At 35.0% G+C, this 17,666-nt stretch overlaps 1 protein-coding gene across 7 annotated transcripts in view; it reads right to left on the reverse strand.

Moving 5' to 3' along the window:
• Positions 1-4,036: 4,036 nt before the first annotated feature.
• SYT14 (synaptotagmin 14) overlaps positions 4,037-17,666 on the reverse strand; it is a 234,118-nt gene continuing 220,488 nt past the window's right edge. For 4 of the 7 annotated variants that reach the window (XM_054480386.2, XM_063672457.1, XM_063672465.1 and 1 more), the window contains 3 exons: positions 11,280-11,469; positions 7,706-7,762; positions 4,037-6,453 (listed from right to left, as the gene is read on the reverse strand). In XM_054480386.2, the coding sequence (XP_054336361.1) occupies positions 6,140-6,453; positions 7,706-7,762; positions 11,280-11,469 (561 nt within the window). In that variant the 3' untranslated portion in view covers positions 4,037-6,139. Of the gene's footprint in view, positions 6,454-7,705; positions 7,763-11,279; positions 11,470-17,337; positions 17,519-17,666 lie in introns of those variants that run through there. The other 3 variants (XM_054480397.2, XM_054480376.2, XM_063672454.1) reach the window with 2 other exon arrangements.

Consider the following 17,666-nt stretch of genomic DNA (forward strand, 5'->3'; position numbering starts at 1 on the left):
ATACATTTGCTCAAAGGTCAGTCTTATTTAGGATACTGATAGAGAAATTACTTGATAAATACCTCCCCATTCTTCGCTTTATATCCATCATTGTAAAGATAACTTAGAAGGAAATATTTGAACAATGATGGAAAGGAATTTTTGGAAGCCATAAAATCAACATATTTATTATACCAAGAAACACTTTGAAAAATGTATGTTGAATGTGAATGTACAGAAACTCATTATTAAATATTAATTTTTTTCATTAAATATCTTCCTTTTTAAGGAAGCACAAGAAAAAGATGAATAACATTAATCCTAGTCTTAATCTCTCTATTACTATCACTATCACTATCACACTTAAAGGTCTGATCTACGGGCACTGAAACATTTCATGAATAATACTATGTAATACACTTAATATTCTATATCAATAGATCTCAGACAGAATTTCCTGGAGAGCTTAATAAAATGTAGATTATTGGGCTCCCTTCCAGGCCACACGAAGTAGAATGTCTGGAGGTGGAGTTTTGGAATACAGGTTAAATTTTCCTCCCTTCTTTCCCTTCTCCTTCATTCTTTCCCATCTCCTCCTTCCTTCCCTTCTCCTCCTCTCCTCCTCCCTCTCTCCCTCCTTCCTTCCTTTCTACAAGGTCTTGCTCTGTCACCCAGGCTGAAGTGCAGTGGCGCTATCTTGGCTCACTGCAGCCTTGACTTGCCAGGTTCCAGCGATTCTCCCACCTAAGCCTCCTGAGTAGCTGGGACCACAGGCATGCACCACCACGCTCAGCTAATTTTTAAATTTTTGGTAGAGATGGGGTTTCGCTATGTTGCCCAGGCTGGTCTTAAACTCCTGAGCTCAAGTAATCCGCTTACCTCAGCCTCCCAAAGTGTTGGGATTACAGGCATAAGCCACCACGCCTGGCCCAAGTTAAATTTTCAAAATAATTCTTAAGGATACTACAGTTTAGGAACCATTATTTCACATTTTGTTCTTGGAAAGAACGTGTGTCCTCAAGTTTGATGGGAGTCTATCGTGTATTTGTTCTTTAAGACCCAACTCAGGGGTTATCTTCTCCAGGAAGACTTTTTTGAATTCCATGTTGCACTCTTCTACTAAATCCCACGGTACTCTATGCATGCCTCTATCTTTATGCTTCATTATACTAGACTGAAATCATCCCATTCTGTGGCCATCTTCGTACCTTAGAATGTAGGCCCCATGAGGGCAAAGACTTTGACCAATTTATTATCTCTGCATCTGTAGCACTTGGAGCAACAACAAATGGCACATATCTAGTACTCTTAAATATATATTAACTGAAGGGATAAATAAATCCATGCATATCACAAGAGTCATAAAAACTAAGACTCATGTAATAGTGTGACTGGCTTCTTCCACAGGTAATTTAGTTCAATTCAATATTTATTGTCTACCTACTATGAGCAAAAGGGGTACAGAAAGATACTAACAAGGCATTGACTACTTATCTAGGGGGAAGAGAGACATATGTAATAAAAAACTAGCTATAATTCCTGACAAATCTTAACAAAATTGAGAATAAAACATAAATAAATTGCAATGAGAGGACAGAGGAAGACAAATCTTTTGTCTCACCACTGATATGAGTGAGATACGGGCTAGACACAGGTTATGCCCTTCATAGAGTAGTAAGGGGGTCATGTAACAATTAAAACACCTTGGATTCTCAAAAGTGGTCAAGGAGCAGAACTGATTAATATGCTTTTGGAATATAAGTGTAGGCTAAACTGGCAGAATAAATCAATTCCAAATCTTTGCAAATCAAAGTCATTTACAAAATGACACAAAAGTACCACCATTTGTGTCCTGAGAAGAAAAAAAGTTTCTGATCTTCTTTTCTAGTCTTTTCTCTTTCCCCAGCTGTTTTTTCCCCCTTAGTTCTGCCATTCAATCAAGGTGAATGGGATTATTGATAAATATAATGTCCTAAGTATTTTTTTTTTTTCAAACAGGGAGGCAAATGCAACATGCATAGCATGGGTTTTAGAGTAATTTACACCTGGGTTCCAATCCCAGTTCTACTACTTACTTACTGAATGACCTTGAGAAAGTCTGCTTAACCTCTTCATGCTGCAGTTTCTTTATCAATAAAATGTTGATAACATTACTTACCTCACAGTATTGTTTTGAGAATCAAGCAAGTAATAAATTATTGTGCTAGATCTTAGTAAATTATAGCTGTTAACTATCACTTTGGAGGGCAGAGACAATGTTTTAAAATAAACATTAGAAAATGCTTTGCTGCATGCTTAAACTTGTATTCAATATTAAATATGGTTAGCAATAATAATACTGACAGCTACCTTCAATGTAGGCCACAGATGAACTGGGGACAGTGAATGGAAACAAAATTAGAAATAAAAACTATCAATGTGAAATAATATAGTGATAACTCAAATAACTATATATATAATAACTGTCTTTGTGAAAAATCTCTGTGAATTGTCTAGTCTATGTAGGCAAATGGCAGTTTTACGCAAATGAATTTGTGTCCTTTCTATTCATAGCTGGATAGGGATCTTGAAAAATATTTGGTGGTGACTACTGTTCTTACTCCGTCAAAAATTTACATCTTCCCATAGCCTATTTTTTCTTTCACCGGAAAGACTATGATATCATTCAGTATCCCCACACATCTTCATATTGACAAACACTCTCAGTTCTTTTACCTCTTTCTCCTATTGGTACTATCTTACTTTGCAGTTATTGATTATGCTTCTGATTCACTTGATAAGTGAAATGAAAATGATGATGGCATCAAGCAAATGATTTAACAAACAGCCCTGGGCATCTTCACTAGGTTGGATGACACTGCTTTACCAGGCCCTACATTTTAAACATGTGTATATTAACCAGGTAGTTATTTTCTCATTGGGTTTTCTTTTTTTTAAATTGTGGTCCAATTTATTATTCTTGTCAGCAAATACAACATTATTGAGAATTCACTAAATGCACAGTAAGATAATATGCAAATGGATTTCAAACAAAATGTGGATTGTACTGAAGACACAAGAATATACAAGAAAGCTTCTGAAAGATAAGGCAATATTATGCTAAACAAATTCTTTACTGATTTGACATACATTTTGTTTACTGGGCAGCAATAATTATCTTTTGCAGCTCATTTGGGAGAAAAATAAACCCCATAATTCCAGGTTTAGAGGCTCCCATAAATGCCAGTCAATTGCCATATTTGGACTATATCATTTTATTAGAAAACTTAGGGGATTTTAACAGAACTATATGAAAGTGGGTTGTCTTTTTCAGGTTTCTGAGCCAACACCTGCTCCCTACCAGTGGGTCCCTATTTGCTATAATTACTGAGATAGAAGATTTTGCTATTAAGCTTTCATGCAAATTCAAGCACACGAAAAAGCAGTAGTACTGTCCGTACATTAGATTCAGTAGAGTGAAGTGGGTCCCCTGAGCCTTATTTAATCCTTTTCTAAAAGAACAGACAACTTTTTGGGAGTAATTACTATAAGTTCTGTCAATCTACAGAAACAAATGTATATTTTGCTGTGTGTGAAGGAGAACAGCAGCAGAAAGCAACCCAAACCAAATATAGTCTCTAGTAAATACATAGAGGAGAAAAATAATCCTAAACTTATGTTTTTCTATTCAGTTATCTGAAAAAGCCAGGGCACCTTTGCCTTTACAAATGAATATACATATACATATTTATGTTGTATGTGTAATGGTGCATGTGTGTATACAGATACATACACTCATATAGATAATTTATAATCTTTGAGGACTTGGCAGCTGGGGTGGAGGTAGGGTCTTTCCAGAAATATTAAAAAACTGTTTATTAATTTTTAAGCCATGAAGGATTTGATACTTAGATAAATCCCTAGGGATGTATCAAATCACACACACAATTCTGGGAATAGTCTGAAAAAAGGCAGATTTAACAAATAACAATTAGTTAGGTCTTTTTCTCACTAAGAGTGAAAGCACCAAGCTGGTCTTACTAATGCGTTTCACTAAGCTCTGTTACAGTTACAAATAAGACTGATAACTCTTTTTATTAGGAAGATAACAGTTGTTAGCAATGCAGTCAGTTGTTTCAAAGTCTAAAAAGATCATTATAGCTTCAAATGCCTAAGTCCAATTTCTCAGTGAAATCTACATCCCCTCTTCAAGTCTCTTTTCATACTGTTGCTGAAAACACTTAAATGAGATATTTTGCCATTTGATTCAGGTTCTAACTCTTACTTGTTTATTTGAAAAATCCTGGAAAAAGCTCATTGATGTAACAATAAAAGATGGATTTTTCCCTTTAATGGAGCCCTGTAACACACATTCTCAAACCTTATGTCATCCAATATAGCATTTGTATTTTTTCTTATAATTCATGTGTATGAATGCATAGAGCTGCCATTTTTTAAACTAAAAAAATTCAGTAGTTCACGGTCTTTTTGGGTTTCTTTTAAGGCCTTTCAGTACAGCCAAGCTGAAGTAATATCTACGCATTGTTTTGTTATTATGGTAATAACAAGTTCTAGTTTACAATAATATATAGTACTTAGTTGGGACTAGAAGCAATGATATACTGCTTTTTAGTAACTGGTAAATAGTATGTTTTTGTCTATTTTAACTAGAAATGAGAAGGAGAAAAAAGAAACTTTTTAATATATATAAAACATACTCTGATAAAGTATATTCATAAAATGATAGGTAAGCAAAATTAAAAAGAAAACAGCTTATAATATTCCTGATTAGAGTTCCTAAATATAAAAACAAATGAAAGTGCCTTGCCATTAAAAAGTTAGCACATTATACAACTTTTACTACTTCAGAGGAAATAAAGATCTTGCGACACTGTTCTGAGGAATCTTTACATTTATAAAAATCGAAGGCTTAATTTTGCAAATACAACTTTCAAGCTGTATGAGCAAATTTAACTTACATGAAAGGCACAAGATGACATCACGTTGAAGAACTTTATCTGTAAATTTCATAAAGTCTAGTCACAAGTTACTAGAAACTTCATAAGGAATCTCATAACTGTTTTTAACATGATGTTCCAATTCAAACTGAGAACTGGATAGTCTTCATATCACAAATATAAATTGAAGTAAGAGTGAAGATTTAGAGAGAGAACAGTTTCTTATTTTGGATGCTATTTGCTTTATGCAGTGTTGGTTACTACATACTCAGAGCAGAAAATTAAAATTGAATTGTTTTCCATTTTCAACAGCTTATTTACTGTATTTTCAGTTTGTAAAAAATGTATTTTCACACTACTGCAATTTTGAAGAGTCAATCACTGAAATAAATTTTAAAGTAAAGTCCTGCTCTATTAGCTTCCTACATTGGAATACAAGAATACAGGAAGTGCTTTCAACAGAAAGTTACGTAGTTCTACAGTACAACCTGTCTAGAAGACTTGCAAGGGACCAGTACAGTGACTTGGTCTCTTTGGATCAGGCAAAAGCGGAGGCAAATGAAAAATGAACTTTTAAAAAAATAACATATTAAAAAAATTCCTGTATGAAAATGAATACTTGTTTGCACTTAGATTTAGTGCTTTTGAGAGGAACTGAGGCACAATGAAACTAAGTGCACAAAGGGAACATGCCTGAAATAAAACAATTTTCAATGTGACTGAAACCCTTCAGCATTAGATATGACTTATGATAGAGTTGGAGAACTACCTTTTCATATTAAAGAACATTACAAACACCAGGGACTGGCCAGTCAAACTATGTTTTGTAAATAATATATAGGGTGATATTAAAATTGTATTGTAACTAAAATTCTGGTTTTTAAAATCACTTATAATTTTGATTTTTCATAAAATGACTGGCTCTTTTGCTAAATTAAAATTAACTTCAAATCAAAAACATCTTATTAAATTTCTGGAGGACTGTTAGTTTAGCAATGATAATGTACGTTTCTCAGTTTCCTAAACAAGCTCTACTAGATACACATATTTTCTTCATTTATGTCAGTATGAGATGTTCTTTCCATAGAACTTAAAACATTTTGGTAGAAGGTTGAATACGATTCTTCAAAGAACAGCTCTTCTAATGGTGACTTGGTAGAAACAGTAATGTTGGAATTGGAAATATGCTGCCTTTGATGGTAACTGCTTGCTTATTCTATTCATCATGACTCTAGCAACGCATGCCATCTACATACTTGCTGTCCTTTTGACTCTTTCATTTCAGTCCAGTGATTGAGTTCTTCTTCTCCAGAGCTATTGAGACCTAAAGAAATCCAGCCTATCATCTCTTTTCTTTTCATGCTGCGTTTGTTATACACAGACAGTATTAGCGTCACATCAGAAAGCTGAAATAGGGCCACTTGAAAAACAAAAGTTTCCTTGTATACTGGATTTGGCTGCCCTCTGCGGATGGATGTCTTGCATTTGGACATCTCTTGACCCATGGAATTCAGTAGAGTTAACTTAACATATGTATCTAAAGAAGAAAAAGACAACGTATCACAAATATCATTTGAAACAAACTCAAAACAATCTGCTTATAGGCTAAGAAAATTAAGTATTTATACTTTATAAGGATATGGTGTATACCATGTTTAATGGACATTCAACCAATTCCATTTTGATGTAGATGCTTATAATATGTGACAAATACGGAGAATGCTAAATAGGCCAAAAATATTTTGGTAGTAATAATATTTTAACCTTACTATTTCTATGTAATAGTTAGAATTTAAAGGTATACCTCATAATCCTTCCTCCACCCTCCCACCCCATCCTTGACCTCCCACTACCCTCCCCTGCCCGTTCCCATTCCCATTTAGCTTCACTAAGCAGGACATCATAGCATTAATAAACACTTAGCAAGCTCAATTAGCCACAACACTGTAAAGCATTCCACTGTTTTCAGAGAATAATAAACAAACAAATAGAAATGAAGGCAAATGGTGAAGAGAAAAGAGGAAGACAAGAATGCAAAGATGACATCAAAACAGCTTAGGATGAAATGTCAAAAAAAATCTCTGCATGGATGTGGTTTTTAAATATACTTTAAAAACATTTAAGGGCAAAAATGAAGCCAAATGCATTAAAGGGTCAAAGTTTAGCAAACCAAGTAAAACTTTCTCCTGGTTTCATGCAAGAGTACATTTAATGTGCTTTCAGGATAGTTAAAATACTATAGGATTGTTTTTTGGCATAAATTTAATGTAAACTTTTAAGAATGATATCTGAACTACTGTTATGAATTACAAAAAAAACTGATGTGATGTTTAGTGTACGAAGTGAAACATAACAGTTCATTGCCTGATTATTTGGGAGACAAATCCTTTCTTTATAAGACTGTGTTTTCAAGGTTTTTAGACTCATGCAAATGATCTTCAGCATGTTGATCCATCATGTGTACTTCATATCAAAATTTCAATTAATTTTAAAGAAAATTGCAATATTTATCAGGAAATATCTATTTCTGTTGTATGAATCAAAGTACAAATGAATGAAAAAATAAAAATTTTTATTTTAAAAAGTTTTGCTTATTTCATATATGCTCTGAATACCATCATCCATAATCAGAGATAAATTCTAAGTTAGTTTTATTTAAAGTACCACAGATAATAAATGTGCATTGTTTTGGAAACCAACATGTTGGACAGCTTCACTGCTGGCAAGTTTTAGGGTATTTTGGTTTTGCATGAAAAGACAACATCCAATTAGCCTCTACAGGAACTCACCTCGGATTATATAAACCTGTCCACCTATCAAGTGTTTTAGACAACAGAACAGTCCATCTGACAACAGGGGGTGGAAAGCAGTAAAAGAAATAATGACCAGATGTCAATCGTTGGGTGAAAGAGGGTCAAAGGTTAGAATTAAAGAGGAAACACTGTTCACTGGAGTGGAAGAACACAAAACTTTAGCATTTTAATTCAGATAGAGGATTGAACAAAAATGATGTTGGGTAAATTTAATGGGATGAGAATTTTTAAGGTTACTGTGTAATCTTAAACAAAAATTATACGTTTTTAAAGGGGGACATCTTTTTAATGATATCCTCTTGGTCTAAAGCACATTGAACATAGAATCATGCATATTATCAGACTATAAAAGACTGAATAAGTAATTATAAAGATCATTAGAATTATTATTATGCTTACTATTATTGCTAAATTTAAAATGTATCAATTTAATATTTCAAATACTTTTATTACTCCCAATATATATAAATTAATTATGCAAAACAAAATAGGACTATTGAACTTTTTGCTCTTGAATATTGCTCTTTCTTTGGAAAAATGGGGATTATTCAGTCTATAACATAGTTCAAAGCTTAGAACCTAGGTATATATGAGGGGCTATAATCTTATATAATATATACTGTTTAGGACAAACTGATAAAACTGTTTTACCTTTTACTTTATAAATATTTCACTTTCATAAAATTACTTTAAATTGACTTATACTTACTTTCTAGTTACCTCCCACCTAACACCATGAATTATCCTTATACTGAAGATCTAATGGTAAAATAATGGCAATTGCTATACCTATTCTGTATACCTATTCTGAAACATTGACTCTGTGTTGCGGATGTTAATCTTTTGTCATCTGTTTATTATCCAACCCTGCGCTTGGCCAGACCTCCCTTTTAGTTGTGATCCTTGTTGCTCTGTTTCTATCAGAGTGACTACAGTAAGGATAGAAAGGCAAACGTATCATTTCATTCTATTTTTTAGCATCTCCAGCTAAATATTTGTCAAAAAAATAGTAAATTATTAGCTAAAGCACAAGTGGCAAACTGATAACTGGGGGCTCAATGTGACCCTAAACAATGCTCTATGTATCCGGCACAGTGCTAACAATCTGTGAATCTGAAAGTCTTCTGGCAGGGTGTGCACTCTCGTGTTTGTCACAGGCCTCACCATCTCCCCATCTTTCACCTATGAGTTTTACTAATTTCAGTTATCCTCCAGGCCTTTTGAGTTTGCATTCCAAGTCTATACTAATGAAGATGATCAAGTCACACTACCAAATCTGTTTATTCTAGAAATTGCTTCTTTTCTCCCACTCAATTTCTCCTTCTGAAATGAGAAAGGGAACAATAATAATTCCATCCTTCTTTTATGCACCTTTATCTGATTTGAGTCTCACACTTACCCTGTGAGAGACATGACCTTAATTTTACCTATAATGAAACAGACTTAGGGGAGTGAGGTCAACTGCCCAAGGGTAGAAATATGAATTTAAGCCTTCAGACTTTTAATTCAGGGATAGACACCTTCTATGATACATGTAAGAAGCAAGCTTTCCAATATTATTTGGGGCAAACCCAATATATTATAATAACTTTTTACTTCCATTGAATAAATAATTTTTATGACAACTAGAAAGAGATAAATTCAAGGATAAAAAAAGTTACCCCTCCTTTATTTTTTAATTTTAATTAATTAATATTATTATTTATTTTTATTTTTTTAGACGGAGTCTTGCTCTGTCACCAGGCTGAAGTGCAGTGGCACAATCTCAGCTCACTGCAACCTCCGCCACCTGGGTTCAAGCGATTCTCTTGCCTCAGTCTCCCAAGTAGCTGGGATTACAGGCACGTGCCACCATGCCCAACTAATTTTTTGTATTTTAGTAGAGATGGGGTTTCACCATGTTGGCCAAGATGGTCTCGATCTCCTGACCTTGTGATCCACCCGCCTCGGCCTCCTAAAGTGCTGGGATTACAGGCCCTCGTGAGCCACCGCACCTGGCCAATTTTTTTTTTTTTTTTTTTTTTTTTAAAGACAGGGTCTTGCTCTGTCACCCAGGCTGGAGTGCGGTGGTGCAATCTTGGCTCACTGCAGCCTTGATGTGCCAGGCTCAAACGATCCTTCCACCTCACCCTCCTGAGTAGCTGGCACTACAGGCTCAAGCCACCACACCTGACTAATTTTTTAATTTTTTGTAGAGTCAGGGTCTCACGTTGTTGCCCAGGCTGGTCTTGAAATCCTGGGCTCAAGTGATCCTCCCGCCTCGACCTCCTAAAGTGCTGGAATTACAGGCGTGAGGTACTGTGCCTGGCCCCCCTCCTATAATAATTAACTTGCTTCTTGGAATAAAACATGGCATTAAGTAAGTCTGTGAGAATTCTTTAAGAAAATTTAAAGTGGCATTATTATTTCAGATTTCATTTCAAATTTTTAGTTTACGGCATTAACAGCTTTAATTTTAGGTAAGTATAAAGAAGCTGGGCCAGGCGTGGTGGCTCACGCCTATAATCCCAGCACTTTGGGAGGCCAAAGTGGATGGATCACCTGAGGTCAGGAGCTTGAGACCAGCTTGATCAACATGGTGAAACCCTGCCTCTACTAAAAATACAAAATAATAGCTAGGTGTGGTGGTGGGTGCCTGTAGTCCCAGCTACTCAGGAGGCTGAGGAAGGAGAATCGCTTGAACCTGGAGGCGGAGGTTGCAGTGAGCCAAGATCATGCCATTGCACTCCAGCCTGGGCGATAAGAACAGAACCGTCTCCAAAAAAAAAAAAAAAAAAGAAGCTGCCACTTTCCCAGTTTACCTCTTTTAGGTACCAACATTTCAGAGGCATATTGGATGACAATTTCACTATCCTTCCATAACCTACCCTGGTCCTGTTGAACTGGGAGAGAGATCCAGAGACAGAAGAGTAACAGGCATAACACGCATATAGTCAGGGAAGAGGTATGCTATCTAGCTTTCCCTTCTTAGCATCCAGGGTAAACAGCAAACTGTTCCTTCTTCTGTTTGTCCTGGTAAGAGCAAAGCCCATTCCATCTAAGAAAAGTCTCTGCTGGAAGTACTGGGTTATAATTTTAAAGGAGAAAAAAAAAAGTGAAGTAATAGTTTCTTCTTAAATCGTTAAGGGAGAAAGAAGGAAAATATAGAAGTAAATAAAATAGTTCATAGTACTGCATGCAGATAGAAAACACATTACTCTTCAGTTAACAACAATAGCTATATACATTCCTGTTCATATTTGTGAACATTACTCACTTTTAAAGGCCCTGTAACCTTTTCTGGCATTAAAAGATAATGGCTATGATAGAGATAATTTATTTTGCAGACACTATGAAAAATTAAAAGTTGTCACTTTACTATGAATACTTTGAATTTCAAATTTTTCTACTTCCCAAATGACTGGAAATAGAAAACATGAAACAGATTAGCTGATGATTACACCATTTCATTTTGATTGGTTAAGACTAAATGATAGGATTGAACTCCCTAATACTGAGAGTCCCAAAAGTGCAGAAAACATTAGAATTAAAAAAATTATTTTTCACTCACTGGGTGGTCTGTTTGCTGCCAAATTTTTGAAGTGGCTGCCTTTTATCACTTCTGCTGATAGTCTTCCGGTTGTGGCATTATAAAGCAGGCCAATAAGAATTTCTGGAACTGAGCCATGTTCAAGAGACTGACATGAGGATGTACTTTCACTACACGACATTTCTGACACGCTCATTTGGGAGTCACAGCCCTGTAATCAATAATAAAATTTTTATAGTATTTTGCAAGAGAGATATATTAAGAGATATATTGTTATGCCACGTTTATTTGGATTAGGTAGGTAAATCACAATAAAGATGAGTTGCAAACCAAACACCAGGTTAGAATTATTGTCCTTAGCATATTTTAGCCCCTGGATTTCTTTTCATTATGTAAAAGCCAAAGAAGTAATAGGAAATGAGAAGATTTCATAAATCCCTGCATATTTATAAAGAAATCAGAGAAATGTTGCTTAAACTTATAGATGCTAATAAACTGTTTTTTGAATATGAGAAATTATTGTTTAAAGACTATCAACCTTAAAAGACTGACAAAGATTTAGACTCAATACATCAAATGTCCTAACTGTGCCTTTAAATAAACAAAACAAAACTACCTGCTATTTATAAGCCAACATCTAAAACACAGAGATAGAGAAAAGTTGAAAAATATGGGAAAAGTTAATCATGTAAAAATCAAACAAATTGATGTAGTTACATTAGTATCAGTCAGGGTTGGCTTTAAGGCAATAATCACCACTAGAGATGAAGAAGTATACAAAATGATGATAAAACATTGAAATTACTAAAAAGTAAAATAATCCCAAATTTGGATGCATTTAATAACATGGACTCAAAATATAGAAAGCAAAAATGGCCAGAACTAGAAAGAGAAACACAGACATCCATAATCACTGGGTACATAAGCACACTTCCCTCATTAACTGACCAAATTCAGTAACTGACTAAATTCAGTAACTGACCAAATGGGCGGACAAATAAGTACCATACGGATGTAGAAGATTTGAATATCACATTAAGCAAAATTGACCTAATGGTCATATGCAGAATATTATACCTAGTAAGTACAAAATAAAATTTTCCCAAGTACACAGAATTTTTAAATTAAAGCAAATAATAATTTCAAATGATGAAAATTATTCATAATTTTTTTGATTGATTAGAAAACCAAACTCTGTTCTAGAGGAGAATAAAATATCTATATTTTTTGGAAATTAAAGGTATACTTTTAGTAACCTATAGGTAACTAAACGATAATAAAAATAAATGATTTGAAAGACTAATAAAATGAATAAATTTCTGGAGAGTCCAATTAAGAAAAAAGGGACAAATGACAATGATCAGGAATGAAAAAGAAGACATCACTACATATTCTACAGACCATGAAAAAATAATAGGATAGGGTACTAGAAGAAAGTTGAAATTTGAATGAAATATGCCAGCGATCTCCAACCTTTTTGGCACCAGCGACCAGTTTCCTGGAAGACAATTTTTCCATGGACAGGGTGTAGAGGGTAATCTAATGCTGCCACTGATCTGACAGGAGGCCGAGCTCAGGCTGTAATGTTCGCTAGCCCACTGCTGCTCACCTCCTGCTGTGCGGTGCCCATTCCTAACAGGCCATGGACTGGTACTGGTCTGCGGCCTGGGGGTTGGAGACCTCTGAAATAGACATCTTTCTAGAAAGTTATTACCAACCAGAAGAGATGCTGGAAGACTGTTCAGAAACAGTCTTACTAAAGAAATTGAATTTGTAATTAAAAGCCTTTCCAAAATACACATACAAAACAAAAATAAGAAACTTTGGCCTAGATGGCTTCACTAGTGAATTCTAATTAATAATGCTAGTTTTACACAAACTCTTTCAGATATTAGAGAAAGAGAAACCACTCCTCAACTTCCTTTAAGAATTTAGCAAAATATTAAAACCAAAATCTAATAAGGGCATTATAAAAAAGAAAAATTACAAGATTTTCTCATTCATAAATCTAGATGAAAAAATCCTAAATATACTATTAGCAAACCAAATCTAGCAACATGCAACATCATACTTAATAGCAAAAAATGTTAATGTTTCCCCTTTGAAATTGCCAACTATTACTACTTTTAGTCAACACTGTAGTGGAGATACCAGCTAGTGAAGATCCTAGCCTTACTAAAGACAATAAAATGAAATAAAAAGTATAATGATTTGGAAGGGGACTAGATTTTTTAAAAAAAAGCCCTTATATGCAGATTACATAATTATGTACGCAGGAACAAATCTACAGATGAACTGCAGTTGTATACAGAGGTAAAATTTAGAAATCCATACATTACTATAAATCAGAAGCAAATAGAAAATAAAATTTATTAAAATATCATTTATTATGGCATTTAAATATAAAATATGTGGGAATAAATGTAACAAATGATATGCAAGTCCTCTATACAGAAAACTACGAACATTATTGAGAGAAACCAAAAAGTACTATATAAACTGTTACTGTATTAGAAAGCTCAACTTTGTAACATTCTCTCCAAATTAATCAATAGATTAAATTCAATTCCAATAAAAATATCGGCAGGTTTCTTTGAATTGTTTGACTTCATTAGTAATCAGGGGAATGGAAATGAAAACTACGAGGTAACACTACACAACAAACAGATGAGCTAAAAGAATACCAAGTGTGGTGAGGACAAAGCACTGGGAACTATCATATATCATAGTTCTCTTGTAGAAATGTGAAGTGATACCAATGTTTTAAATGTTATAAATACACATACCCTATGATCTGGCAGTTCCACTCCTACATATATACACATCAGAAATAAGTGCAGTGTTTATCAAGAGACATATGAAAGAATGTCCATAGCAGCATTATTCATATTGGATCCAATAGAATGGATAATTTGTACTGAGTTCATGCAATGGCATACTATACAGCAATGAAAACCAATTATAACTACATTTACAAATGTGATTTTAAGTAAAACATGTTGGGCCCAAAAGGATACCTAGCTGCATAATTCCATTTATGTAAAGTAACAAAAACAAACAAAAAATCAAACAACCCAAAAACCAAAACCTCAAACCAAGCAGAGCTAAACCATTATGTTCCCGATGTATTAATAGGTGGTAACATTATAAAGAAAAGCAAAAAAGTAATTCACATAAAGTAAAAATTGTAGTTAACTCTGGAGGTGGGAGAGAAGAAGGGTGATTGGGAAGGGCAGGATGGGAGTTTCTGGGGTTACTGAGACAATGTTTCATTCCTTGACCTGGATGGTAATTACATGGGTTTTGCTTTGTGATAAATGGGTTGCACACTTGCATTTTTTACCCTTTTCTACTGTGTGTTGGGTTTTGCAAGAAAGAAGATTTAAGAAAAGAATTACATGATGAAAAGACACAGTATACACAAATGAATATACAACGATAAAAATAAATATACAGAACTTTCTTTGAAGATTCCCAAAGAGATCCAGTCCATGAATTAAAAAGGAAAGAAAAAAAAGACACTAACAGTATTCCCTATAACAATGTAGTTAAAATTTTTTTTAATGTTTTTATAAGAATCCTGGAGTTTAAACCTACTACTGGCTGTAGAAGTAATGAAGGAGAATTAATACATACCTGGAGCCTGAACAAACTTGTTGGACTAATATACAGAAGGGTAAAATCTCCTATTTTTAACTCTAGACTACAGAGTGGAAGCCAAAAGGAATATACATTTTATATTCTTAAGTCATGGGTACACAAAACACATAGTTTGGTATGTTTTCATGACAGTTGGAGATGAAAACAATTTTAGTAAGTTTCAATTAGGATATATCATCACTTATGAAAATAGTGTCAAAAACATGCTTGAGCACATTTGGTGCATTTGTTACATTAGGCTATAATACTAGCAGCATCTGTTAGAATATTGTGAGATAATTTTTCACAATATAGTATTTTTCACATTAACCTACTGTCAGATAAGATGTGAACCTAATAGTTGCTTATACACAGAAGTCATACGGCCACTTTTGAGAAACACAGCGATGCCCAAAGAAAGCGATGGAAAGGCCTTTCTCAATCCTAAGGAAAACACTCCCCACTTCACTGCTGTGAAAATCGTTATCTTCAAGTCCAACCAAAAAGCAAGAGCATTAAGATCCTTGTTGATCACATTCTATTTTAGTAAGCCCTGCTGAAATATAGTGGTGTTTAAATAACACAAGAAACTGTTATCTAGAAGAGTTCATTATGAATTTATGCCCTAGAAAAAGTACTAATCTCATGTCCCTTCCACTAGCATTAGTGTAACTGCCCATTCAATGTTAGTAGAGTTGTGGCAGTCCAAGGAGATCACTCAGTACAAGAAAAGCAGTAAAGAATAGCTATGTAAACAGAATCACTGTAGTAAAGAAAAAAAAAAGGGGGGGGGCATTCGCCTATAATTTCAGCTACTTGGGAGGCTGACAGAAGAGAACCACTTGACCCCAGGAGTTCTAGAGCAGCCTGGGCAACATAGCGAGATCTGTCTCAAAAACAAACAACCTCAAATTAAATATCGATGCTGTCTGCCCAAATGGCATCTTTCCTCAGAGTACTCCTCAGGGCATGCTGCTCCATTCAGTGTATATTCAGGAATCTCCATCTACTCCCTCTGCAGATCTCATCATTAATTTATAACTGGGGCTTGCCTAGGTAGCAGTAGCTGCAGGTGATTAATGCAAAGTCAAACAAATTCCAATCATAACTAGGTCTACTTAAAGAAATAGTCCCACAGGCTCCCAAAAGTAAAACTTCTTTCCATCTTGCATAATATTTTACTTCTTTTTAATACTTCCCCTCCTTCCCCCTGAGTCTTCTGCCCTAGGGTAAAGGATTACAAGTAATTCTGTGAAAGTAAAGTATATGTAATTTTTACAGGAATGAATATACTCTATATGTTTACCATAACCAGAATTAGTGGATAAGGTAGCCATTACATTTCCTTAATGGAGTGAATAGGTTAAAATCAGGTGGAAGCTTGTAAATACATAGAGAAAAAACAATATGATTAAAAATACAATATAATTCCTATTAAGTAAACATACTGGGCTTTTTATTAATATTAAATTACTTCCAGCTTACTTGTAACTACTTACGCTCAATATTTCTTAAGGTGAAATCACTGAACTGTACAATGATAATTACTATAATTGAATTATCTATTGAATAGTGTCTGTGCAACTTAATTCTCACTGTGTCTGGAAGACAGCATTCAGTTTTTAATTTTATTTATATGTGAAATGCTTCCATTATACTTTTCTGAAAATGGGGCGATCACAGAGGGTGCTGAAGTTAAAACAAGGGAAGTCACCTGCTGCAAAGTTAGAGCTGCCACTAATGATAAGCTTCATCTCTAGCAGCAAGGCTCCCTCCTCAGGGCCCTTTCCTAGCCCCAGGGAACTAGGTAAGGAGGAGATCACCAGAGGCAATTTCAGGAGAGAGGAAGAAAGAGCATAATTGCTCCAAATCCCACCTCCTTTCCATCCTCCACACTGTAAGTCCAGCGTAAAGGAGAGCCAGGCTGGGTTTTAGTAGGGTTTGTAAAAACACCAAGTGTATCAAAAGGACAGCCTACTGGAGTGAGCAGTGGCTTTGTACAGTTTGTACACAGGCAGCTTCAGGCACTCATTGATCCAGGCCTCAACCCATGTCACTAGGAACCAGTTCTCCTTTATCAATTTCTCAGGTTTGTTTCCCAAATTTGGCTTCATTCTCTGGCAGACTTTTCCCTCCTAGTTGCCAGCAGCTCTGAGTGTCATGGGAAAGAGGAAGACAGCATCCTACTTGCTCAAACCCAAATCCTGGAACTTGCTACTTAGAGCCCATGAGATTTAATTCTAGGGCTTCGCAATAAAGTTCGCTTCAGCAGAATACAGGGGCAGGTTAGTCTCCCAACCAAAATCTGGGTACTGTGTACATAAGAAAGATATGAATGCTAGGCAGAAAAAACAGACGTCAACTACAGAGCCCATTCAACTGAGATATCTGTCCCTGCTTTTCCCCCTTGGTCTTCAGTGAGCACTGTTATCCACATTACTGGGGAGCAGGTGATGTTGTTGCTGTTGCTCCAATTGTAAGTACCCTCCACAGGCTCTTGCTGTGCAGTTATTAGCCTTGCAGGAGCCAAGGAAGATGAAAAGATGGTTCGATGAAACGGAATCATGATGTCACCACACTCATGGAGCACAGCTCCGACATTCAGGTTAGGAAAGGAAGAGCTACAATAAAAGCAGAAAATGATCACTTTTTCTTTCATAAGCCCTACATATTAACACTAAAAATTAACATATCTAAGATTTAAGATAGAAGAAAAATGAATCATAGTACAGTCACATAAATAACCATAATAACAAAATATTTTATCAG

Source organism: Pongo pygmaeus, chromosome 1 (genome assembly GCF_028885625.2).
Source record: "Pongo pygmaeus isolate AG05252 chromosome 1, NHGRI_mPonPyg2-v2.0_pri, whole genome shotgun sequence".
NCBI lineage: Eukaryota > Metazoa > Chordata > Mammalia > Primates > Hominidae > Pongo > Pongo pygmaeus.